At 35.4% G+C, this 11,199-nt stretch overlaps 1 protein-coding gene across 2 annotated transcripts; it reads right to left on the minus strand.

Moving 5' to 3' along the window:
* Nucleotides 1-1,224: 1,224 nt before the first annotated feature.
* On the minus strand, nucleotides 1,225-10,802 carry LOC105338731 (protein mono-ADP-ribosyltransferase PARP12). Of its 2 annotated transcripts, XM_066080059.1 has the most exons (7): nucleotides 10,645-10,801; nucleotides 8,093-9,054; nucleotides 7,763-7,989; nucleotides 7,388-7,603; nucleotides 6,515-6,711; nucleotides 2,961-3,176; nucleotides 1,225-2,883 (listed from the first exon to the last, which is right to left on the minus strand). In XM_066080059.1, exons 1-7 carry the CDS (start codon nucleotides 10,653-10,655, stop codon nucleotides 1,965-1,967), a joined length of 2,748 nt encoding a protein of 915 aa, XP_065936131.1. In that variant the 5' UTR covers nucleotides 10,656-10,801; the 3' UTR covers nucleotides 1,225-1,964. The 2 variants fall into 2 exon arrangements, with proteins under 2 accessions (XP_065936131.1, XP_065936132.1); XM_066080060.1 differs by lacking the exons at nucleotides 1,225-2,883; nucleotides 2,961-3,176 and adding an exon at nucleotides 5,453-5,662 and having other exon boundaries at nucleotides 10,645-10,802.
* Between the last annotated feature and the right edge of the window lie 397 nt (nucleotides 10,803-11,199).

An 11,199-nucleotide genomic window follows, 5' to 3' on the forward strand; every position in this document is an offset into this window, starting at 1 on the left:
TTCTGACCTATCGATTATACTATTTTTATAATATGTTCGATATCGGCAGCGTCTAACGGATCGATAATTGCACGCGCAATAATGACGTCATTACATTATTGACATTTAAGTACCCGCGCCTATTGATTTAGAATTATCGCGCTTGGATAAAATATTGGTTACTAAAATTATTAGAGTTATGCCGCTTGATTTATTCTTCTTCGATAAATGGCATTTACCGTATATAGCGATAAATGTAATTAATTCATCTATCCAATCAAATGCCGCGTTACAACCACAATTAAATTTTATATATATATGTGTGTGTGTGTTCACATTTTTCCAATTAATAAAGAGGCCTAGGGGCAACATCGCTCACCTCAGCAACTATAGCAAACTGTCATGACTCTGATCCAAAAGCTGTAATTAATCAGTATGAAAATATATGTCGCCTTCTTCAGCCTTCAGCTGTGAGTTAAATAGAACAATGAGCAAGAACAAAAAACCAATCAAAGGGAAGTCTGAATCCAATATTGTGTAATTTGACTCATTCCAAGGCTCTGTCTAAAGTGTGTGAATTATTGTAGAAAAGTAACTTTTCATCAGCTTTGGAATTTTTTTTTTCATAATTTAACTGTTTAAACAATTTCTTGTTTATCATGTACACATCCGCTATAAAACATATCATAAATGCATAAATGTACCACATAATGAACAAAGAGAAAAAGCTCACACCCCAAGTCATTGCTTGACAAAACTACACATACCGAATGGCAAGCGAAAAATGAATTAAATGCAACCAATAATTTGATAAAGAGCATATCAGTAATTCGCAAAAAATCCAGAGCTCAAGACTTCCTGCTTATTCAGTGTATGCATATCTATTCCCTTGTCTTGACAGCAAAGCATTCTATTTTTAAAAGTGCCAAAATTCTCAGAAAAATAATGGAATCGGAATTGCCTGGAATATGTACATTTACACATCGTGTTACAAATGCCTACAAATAAAGATTTACTTGATTGATTTAAATTAGGAGGATCTGGGCTTACATATACTGTTCATTACTACTTTCAATATAGGGCCAATATTCTATGTTCAGAAAGGCCACATTTCCCCTGAAAAATAATGCCATCAAACATTCCTGGGTATATACATCTACAAAGTGTCCTTAATACCTCAAAGTTTCACTAAATTCAATGTAGTGCGGTTTAAGAGGCGTAGAAGTTTTTTAAAAAGAGGGTTAAAACACAACCACTCTCTTTATTTTTCATAAAACATACAAGCATGCATTTCAACAACAAATACCACTTCACTACATGCTGATTTTTTTAGCGCTGACAAAATCTTGAGCGTGCACAAGTTCCTGAAACACCTTCGTTCTTCACCTCGTAAGGCCATTTTGAGATTATTTCAATTTGTATCGTCTGTGTTATTATGTCTCTCATCAACGTTGCCATTGATTCGTTCTTAAAATAAATTCTAAAGAAACATGATGTCCAAATACACCAGGAAGGAACAACACGAATACATGTAGACCCTGCGGCTAATGCTGCCCTGTGTCCATTGTATATGCTTTCAGGTCGACATGCGATGTCTATGTCGACAAAATGAGTTGTTTAAGCGTTTGAAACCAGAGACCTCGATACGAACATCCCCTAATGGTAAGACGTATCGTTATTCTTTGCTATTTTTTCTGTTTGCCTTTTTAGTAGTGGAGGTTTTACCGGGGCAAGAGAGAGAGAGAGAGAGAGAGAGAGAGAGAGAGAGAGAGAGATTATACAAGAAGCCCGGACTAAACAATGCATGGACTGTTTGGTTTTACGGCTAGACTTTTAACATCATTTGTTTAGGTAATATAATAATTGGACATGGAAAGTGTGTCTTTATGTGAATATCACAAGCAATCATTTCTTGTGGATATCATATGCGTGTATAAGCACTATTGGGATTCAAGTCAGTGCTTTGAAAATGCAATGTATTTCTGTTATTGAATTGTACAACCGTTCTTCTTTTTTCCTGCAAAATTTGATCTAGGATTTTCGAAAGGATAGGTGTTTTGGGACACAACTCTAAATGATGGTGTTCTGTGGGGTACTGTACTGACAGGAGGAGACGGGCTGGTTACGGAGTTCTGAGGTCCTCCGGTTGTGGTTGTATTCGCAGTGCTAATCCCTAAAGCAGGATAAGCCCTATATGAACCGTTTGCATCGGCAGTAGATGCTGTACTTTTAATCGATGATACAGATGTTTGATTTTGAGAACGATTTTGAAACTGCTTATTTAAATCGACGGAAGCGACGGATGTGCTCGAGATGGAACGCGGAAAATTCGTTGATGCAGTGCCTATACTTTGTGACTGGCTTTGAAGGGGCGTTGAACGATTGTGAACAATACTTGTATGGTGCGTGGTCCTTCCCCAAACCGATTGATTAGCGTTTGTTACAGCTTGATATGTGCTTTGCACCGTTGCTGCAGTTGTTGTGGTAGATTTGCTCTGATAAGCTATCAAATATTCAGGGTAACATTGGTTTCTGTCGAAGACGACAAATATTGATGGACTAGTGGTGTTATCGACGCATGAGTCATATCTTCTGTGTCCTTCTCCCGGAATATTTGGTGGACAGGTCATATCCCCGCTTCCTTTTGTGTAGCTCCCTATCAAGACCTTTGCTTGAAACATTAGATGAACAGGGCCTCTTGTGTAGTTGTGACTATATTTAGCCGAAGCGGCGAAATAAGAACCCTTTCCGTATACGGTTGCATTTTTGCCGCTCAACCGGAAATCAAAATTGTTCGTGCATATTCCATAACAAGTGTCGTAGGAATCGGTGCCATGGAAGAGGGTTCTTTCGTCAAGCCTCCCATTCTTCTTTGCATGAGTTTTCTCTAGGTTCAGTTTTTTCCTGTCATCAAGAAAACTAATTAATATAAAATATAAACGTGAAAAGACCACGATACCCAAAATTTTGTTAGTTCTTACATTTTGTACTCATTCCATAGAGCTAAATTCTGAATACGGTAAATGTTGCAAATATTGATGCCTTTCTCGTCTAATTTTGCTAAAAACGCCGCCTTCACACTGCTGAATTCTGTATGTGTTTCCTCTAATTCTACTAGCTCGAATTCATGCGCCAGATCTAATGAACTCCATTCTGGTGGATGTGCATCAGAAAAAACAACCCTCAATCTTTCTGGACTGAAAATATATTTGATCAGATACATTAAACTTTGTAAAAATGGTTTGTAAAATTCATATTAAGAATTTGAAATAGACATAAAAGATACTAATTTTGATCTAGGATAATAATATATGTTGCTAAGAAACACGTATATTGTAGCAATAAAAGAGGAAAAAAAATACTGTTGATACACTTTTAATACACTTTTAGTGGAAAACCGCTTTCACGAAATCAATTGTTAAGATATTTGTAAATGTGTAAACAATGAACAGGCACATAGCATCTTTTGAACCCTGGTGGGGGGGGGGGGGGGGGGGGGGGGGCTCATCCAGAAAATCTTGACAAGCAAAAAAAAAAATTCTAAACCTTGAAAATCCTAATGGGGGAGGGAGGGGGGGGGGGTTGGACTCCTTTTAACTTCAATTTCTAATTAACTGTTTAATTCCCTATTTTCGCTTCCTTTTCTTACATGCTCCCACAAAAGGGGGGGGGGGCATGATATTGCACATTTTTAAATGTAAACAAGAGGCCCATGGGCCACATCGCTCACCTGAGGAACAATAGGAATGATAAAATCAGCTTAATGTAGTCAAAATACAAAACTACTGGACAATGTACAAAAATACATGTAGATCCTAATACATGTAGATCCTGTATAAATAAAATCCATTTCCCCCCTGGCTATTCTTATGTTTATAATCATTAGTCCCTTTTCTAACAGGATGATTTTATAGTCATATCACATGTTGAGTATTGCAGTTCTCAAAAAGAAGATCCTTAACAATTGTTTATATATGGTATATAAAGCTACATCAAACTCTGAACCTTCTTGTGAGGCTGAAGAATTGTACTGGAGACAAAGTCTTAACAATTATAAAGAATCATCTGGCTGATTAGTTTCTGAGAAGAAGATTTTTAAAGATTTACTCTATATATTCCTATGTAAAACTTAAACACCCCCTATGGTGCCCCCCCCTTCCCCTGGGGGTCATGATTTGCACAAATTTGAATCTACACTACCTGAGGATGCTTCCACACAAGTGTCAGCTTTCCTGGCTGATTAGTTTCTGAGAAGAAGATTTTTAAAGATTTACTCTATATATTCCTATGTAAAACTTTAACACCCCTATGGTGGCCCCACCCTACCCCCGGGAGTCATGATTTTCACAAATTTGAATCTACACTACCTGAAGATGCTTCCACACAAGTTTCAGCTTTCCTGGCTGATTAGTTTCTGAGAAGAAGATTTTTAAAGATAAACTCTATATATTCCTATGTAAAACTAAGAGCCCCCATTGTATCCCCACCCTACCCCCGGGGGTCATGAATTTCACAACTTTGAATTTACACTACCTGAGGATGCTTTCACACAAGTTTCAGCTTTCCTGGCTGATTAGTTCCCGAGAAGAAGATTTTTAAAGATTTACTCTGTATATTCCTATGTAAAACTTCGACCCCTCATTTTGGCCCCACCCTGTCTCCGGGGGTCACGATTTTCACAACTTTGAATCTACACTTTTTGAGGATGCGTTCACACAAGTTTCAGCTTTCCTGGCTGATTAGTTTCTGAGAAGAAGATTTTTAAAGATTTACTCTATATATTCCTTTGTAAAACTTCGAGCCCCAATTGTGGCCCCACCTTACCCCCTGGGGTCATAAATTTTACAACTTTTAATCTTCACTACCTGAGGATGCTCCCACACAAGTTCCAGCTTTCCTGGCTTTATGGTTCTTGAGAAGAAGAATTTTAAAAATTTCTCGAATTTTTTCATTAATTTCTTATTATCTCCACTTGAAAACGGGTGTGACCCTTAATTTTTACAACTTTGAATCCCCTTTGCCTAAGAATGATTTGTGCCAAGTTTGGTTGAAATTGGCTTAGTTGTTCTTGAGAAGATGTTGAAAATGTGAAAAGTTTACGGACAGACGGACGGACGGACGGACAGACGGACGACAGACAAAATGTGATCAGAATAGCTCACTTGAGCTTTCAGCTCAGGTGAGCTAAAAACGAAATGTCTGCCGCCAAAAAGTTGGCCGGAAGGGGGGGGGGGGCGGTAGCCCCCTTCCCCCAGATGCTACGTGCCTGATATATTTATGATAATAGTTATATTTGGTAATATACTAATTCAAATCCACGCTATCTTGTTGAAAAACCATTCACTACTTATTATCGTACACGTCAAATATATTACGTTTACAGTAATTCATAAAAACGATGTAATGTAAATAAGGTAGTGCAAAACACGCGTTAAATTAATTTAAATTTGAAATAGTTTCTCGGATGCACAAAATAATGGCTTAATATTTTGTAAAAGTTAATTTCAATCCAACTATCAAGAAAAAAATCATACCCAATATTAACTTGAACCAGAAAAATTCGTTGTACATGGTATTTTGATAATTTCGAAATCTGCATTTGAGTGGCATTCATTCGATGTTTTTGCAGTTTTGCCTTATATTATTAAAAATGTGTAACTTTTGTTTCTTGTGTAGTAAAGACCTGGAATTGACAAAATCATCACATGTGTATATACTTCATGCAAATCAAATTTCAAGGTCATTATCAATCGTTATTCTTGCGTTATATTACACCAGAATTTACATTAAATAACCAGTTAGAATACATTTTAGTGTCTTAAGTAAAGTTCAGGTCATCTGTGTAAATAGCAGCACAAATATTTGCAATACATTCAAAAGTAAGTTGTTGGCATTTTAAATTTTAACAATGGCTCTTCCGTTTTACACTTCGCTAAAAAGAGGTGGAAATGTTAAGTTTAAGGCAATATGGACAAAAATTTGAAATATTTCTTTCAATATTTTGAAATATACAGTGTCATTCCAGAGAACAAAATATTAAAATTTCAGAAAAATTGGATTATAGAAAAAGTTTGGCTAATCTTTTTTGTACTATCTTAATTGACAAATGTTTAAGAATGAATTGTAATCAAGGTTTGAGGTTTTTTAGAGAACGAAATATAAACTTTTCAGAAAAATTGGATTATAGGAAAGGTTTGGCTTATCTAGCTGTTTTCTAGCATCGTAATTGACAAATGTTTCAGAATAAATTTTAATCAAGGCATGGGTTGTTAATACCGCATTGTTTTAAATTTTAATACTTAACTATTGTCTCATTCAAATAATACTTTCATTGCAAGGAAAATATAATTATCAAAACATAATTTAAACTTTTTTTCTTAAATTCTGCAATTTAATATCTTCTCAGAACTAGAAATTTATCAAATTCTCCTTATTTTGCTAAAACCGTCGAAAGAATTAGCAAATAAGATAAATCAAAGGTAGAGAAAAAAAAGATAGTTATCAGAGGCAAATGCCACACTTTGACATGACTTACAATTGTTGGGATACTATGTCCGTACGAGACACGAACACTGGTCGTCTTAAAATCTTCCGAACTTTTAAGGTATCAAGATTTTTCTGCTCCCAATCAGCAAAACTGATTCTGTATTTGAATTTATGACTCTCCCTGGTGAATAAATAGCTCTTTTGTCCTGTGACGTATTTCTTTTCTAAAGTATACTGCAATTCATCCTTAAACAAGAAAAAATAAATAAAAGTTAACAACTATAATAACGAAACTTGCGTTCATCGTTTAATGAAAATCAAAGACTCCTTAGATCTCTAGAGTAGTCCTGTAAAGCACTGTCAACCATCTTTTATTCTCTATCGTCGTCGCGAACAATTCTTGCCGCTTACCAGTTATTTTCATGTTGTTAAAACGGATGTTGATAAGGCTTGGTCGCGAGAATAAATTTCTGCGAACCAGTTTATGTCTGTTGAATCGCAAAATTTGTAGCATGGAATTCTTGGAATAGTGTGGGGGCAATTAAGACCTACATTAGATGTTTTATTAAATGGTAACAAAGACCCAGGTGGCATTTGTCAAATGCAACTGAAATAATATGTTTTAATTTCATAGACCTATTACTCTGTCCATAAACTTTACTCGGCAATTTATTTAATGTTCAAAGTATAACATTTTCAAGATGTAGAAAATTCATTAGTCAAGAATACTGTACCTATAATTAAGTTCTATATGTTTAACAGAGTGATTTTTTTCTTTGTTCTGAACTTGTGGCATTAACAGACCTTAAAACTTAGTTTATAATTAATCATCATTATCAAACTAAAATTAAACGTCGCATCATCAACCTAGCTGAAGCACAGGTGTTTGACATTTATTATTGATATTTCTCTGATTTTGTACCTTATCAAAACACATCCACTGGTGATAATCATTTTTCAAGTACCACCTCCACTGCGTGTGAAAAGACCCTCTCTGCAATGGAGCGTTTTCCGTAGCAAACGACGCTGTTGAGAGCCGTCGTATATAGAGGCGTAAGGATCCCAAATGGCTAGCACGTGTTCCGTATTCTTCTTTAAAATTAAGGGTAATTTCATATTTTACTCCCTTTGAAAAAATCTAACAAAAAAAATATGTAATTTAAAAGTACATGTAGGAAATGCATTTTAAAATCCATTTGAATTTGCATTTGAACTTTTTTCTTCATTACAATTCATTTTCCACTTAGCGTGAGCAAACCGGTGTATGTTTTGTACTCAAAATGTACTATAAACATACTTTTCCCTTTGCCGTGTCTTCCATGTTACAATATCTTTGTTCCAAAGACTGATTTTCTTCTTCATCAAAACTCAACCATTCACCAAAGAAGTGAATTTGCCACAGGTAGGGAAGACTGGTATGGTGCTTATTGCAGGCACTTGCTGGACAGGTTCCTACCAGATGATCTAGACAGATGTCTTTTGTGTGGCCATTGTAGTTTTTAACACTAATGGATTTTGAAATATCTGTTTATAAAAGAAATCTATTAAATTCCTTGCTTAAGAATTTATTTTATTTTTCTTGTCTGGAAAGTAACAATTTCAATCAAAGATTTATGTAGCTTGATACCTTTAATCATTTCTACATTCTCGTTTCTTGCTTTTAAAATTGATGGTTGTTTTGGGTAGGTCTCTGCTTTTAAAATTGATGGTTGTTTTGGGTAGGTCTCTGCTTTTAAAATTGTCCGCTGTGCTGGGTAGGTTTCTTCGCAGGACATATCTTCTGATCCAGAGGTATAACCAAGATGTGTATCTTGATAAGAATAGTCAATTTGTTTTTGTTGTCGTGGCATGTTTATTAACGCTTTCAACAAAGCTAACTTTTCACCCGACCATCGGCCCATTCTGTAAGATCTTAGGACCCATTTGTTATGAAGAGTGTCAAGAGAATGCCCTCTCCTACAGTTGGCAACCTCGCATTTGTTCTTGAGGAAATTGTAGCACATATGAAGGTATGGACAATCTTCTCCAAGAGAACATGCTTCAGTGCGACAGACTTGTGGGTATCTGGATAGAATTATAGTCCGAATGTCCTCATCCGAAAACTCTTCCAGTTCAAGATTTTCTATTATTTGTTGATTATGATCATCGTCAAAGTTGTGACCTTTCTTGCAACTTTTGCCACGTTTACAAACACCGTTTAGGTGGAAACTACAAACATGAAAATGGCTGCAATTCAAGCGGCGACAATTTCTGCTGGTGTGCTCAAAACACAGTGTTGCTTCTTTTAAAAAGGGACCGATACAAATAGGTTTGTTTCGTTTTTTGTAAACTGATAGTTTTTTCCGTCGTCCTTTAAGCCATCGTTTGAATGTTACCCCAGGTGAATTGTCCTCCATATATTGAGGTACGCTTGATAAACCACCTGAGAAAACCAACTTTCTGAATACGTCTTCTTCAGAAAAATCATCGTTATTGAAGTCTGAATATTTTCTCTGTGTGCGAGATTGTCCTTTCCTTGATCGATTTTTACCGTATTTATATACAAATCTATCATCTAATTCTTCATCGCTGCAATCATCAGTGCTCCAACTTGAAATAATTCACAAAATTTAATTAAGCAGTATTTATTAGGTAAAAAATCTGCAGCATATGATAGAAAACTATTGTCAGGAAGCTAAATAACTTCAATAGAATCTTGTTTGGTAAACATGCGTTGGTGTGACCAAGAGTAAGAAATCAACAAAAGACTAATAAGCCTCATCGCTTACCCGAATGCCTATACCATTATCGGTTTAAGTTTTTATCTAATTGTAGTGATGAAGGCAATCATACATGACATTAAATATTATTTATCGTAAAGGGTAGGGTACCAAATTTTTGTCTGCTGCTATTCGAAAGTAAACATATTTGTAAATCAAAGAAGAGACTTACTCCATGTGTTTTGGAGTTTGATACTTGAAGTTATTTTAATATTTTTGGCTTAACATCATCGCAGAAGCAAATGACGGGAGTTTTGATGTTTCTTAATTGCAATGATGCAATGACGATCTCAACGAAGTTACATCTGTGCCTTAACGGCTTGGGGTAAAATGCTGACGATGGACCCTCCACTTTGGAGGGTCCATAGTGGAGGGGGTGGAGCTTTGTGTGTCAATCTTAATTTAGAATCTGTTTGATCTGTCATTCCAATTTCATCATGCACCTAATAGCTAAAACATATGGGTTGTTTATTAGAAATTGAAAAAAAAGGAGAGGGAGGTCCTTACATTTAATGAATTTAGCAACTTCAAATGAACTTTATCAGGATACATAAATTACTCTATGTTTGTGTAACAATTATTCTGAGTCCAGTGAGACTGTGAACAGGAAGTTAACTCACCTCAACGTTGGGAGAGATTTATCTTTTTTCCCCGAGTAACAAATGTTAATATATTAATAGTAAAAAAAATGCTATGGATGTGGACAATTATTCACAGAAAATTTTAGAAAACCACCCAATGATCTTGTTCTCAAACAGTATGATTATCGGAAATATCCGAGTCCGAATTCCAAGTCACCAAGAGTGTCAGCTTCGTTGCAAAATATGTATTAACAATGCGGATTGTTGTCGGAGACAATGTCCGGTGTTTGAAATGTCTCGCCATGTCATAGTGCATTTAGACATTTCAGCACAATTATCTTCAGAACATAGGGACATTTAAAGGAAATGTAATATAAAATAAATTAATTATTTTTACAAGACTTACACTTTTGTAGAATAAAATTCATAAGCTGTTATAAATTTTAAAAATTTTGTCCATTTCAGCAATAATGCAACTGTAATATTTTTACTACCGGGTATATACATCTTGTGTAGAACTAATGAACAATAAACCCAGCACCAAAATGAAAGTGCCACCATTTGTCATCGTCAATTAGGGGAGAGAAGTTTTATGTGCTTGTGTTTAAAAGTCATATAAATAAAACAATGTGCCCCATTTTGTTGCTGATAACTTAATTGGAATGACAGATCAAACGGACTCAGAATTAAGACTGACATACCAAGCTCCACCCCCTCCACTATGGACCCTCCAAAGTGGAGGGTCCATCGTCAGCATTTTACCCCAAGCCGTACTTTAACATCTTTAACATCTCTAACGATTGATTATACTATCTGAAATCTCATTTTTCAAAACAAACCTGTACGCCATCTCTGTCCTAGTGATATTTCTAGGTCCTGGCTAATCGTCATATGACTTCTGGAGACACAACCCGTCTATTAAAAATAATCGATAAAAAGCCCCTTGTAAAAATATCGACTACACATTTTCAGAAAACCTTGTTTCGTTTTGGTGCAGTGATATTAAATAAGCAATGCGACACGCCGTTTGATATTTAAACTATAGTCTGTTCCAGTTTATTCTCCATGTCACCTTTGGACAATTTTAATAAAAAATACAATTACTTTAAAGGAGTACAGTTAAGATCGATGAAAGGGAAAATATCCAAGAAACCTTTATTGATACATTATCATTTTTTACTCGGATTGCACACTTGATTGTACTTATAAACACATAATTGCCGAAACCAATGAAATGAACTTATCTATGCAGTATATACTTCTTTGATTTGCAGATATATCAGGATAGCCGATTGCTCTTCTACCTTCAATTGCTGGAAAATAAAAGTTGCAATTGAACTGTTAATTTTACGTCTTAATTTTTTTCTTTCTTAGTTTGCTACCACATTAGATCA

This window comes from Magallana gigas, chromosome 3 (genome assembly GCF_963853765.1).
Source record: "Magallana gigas chromosome 3, xbMagGiga1.1, whole genome shotgun sequence".
Taxonomy (NCBI): domain Eukaryota; kingdom Metazoa; phylum Mollusca; class Bivalvia; order Ostreida; family Ostreidae; genus Magallana; species Magallana gigas.

What these genes read in the sequence shown, in the direction of transcription:
- LOC105338731 (XM_066080059.1), bottom strand. An exon ending in GAATGTAGAAATGATTAAAG is followed by an intron (nt 7,990 to 8,092) that starts GTATCAAGCTAC and finishes TTTTATAAACAG; the next exon opens with ATATTTCAAAATCCATTAGT. An exon ending in GACATAGTATCCCAACAATT is followed by an intron (nt 3,177 to 6,514) that starts GTAAGTCATGTC and finishes ATATATTTTCAG; the next exon opens with TCCAGAAAGATTGAGGGTTG.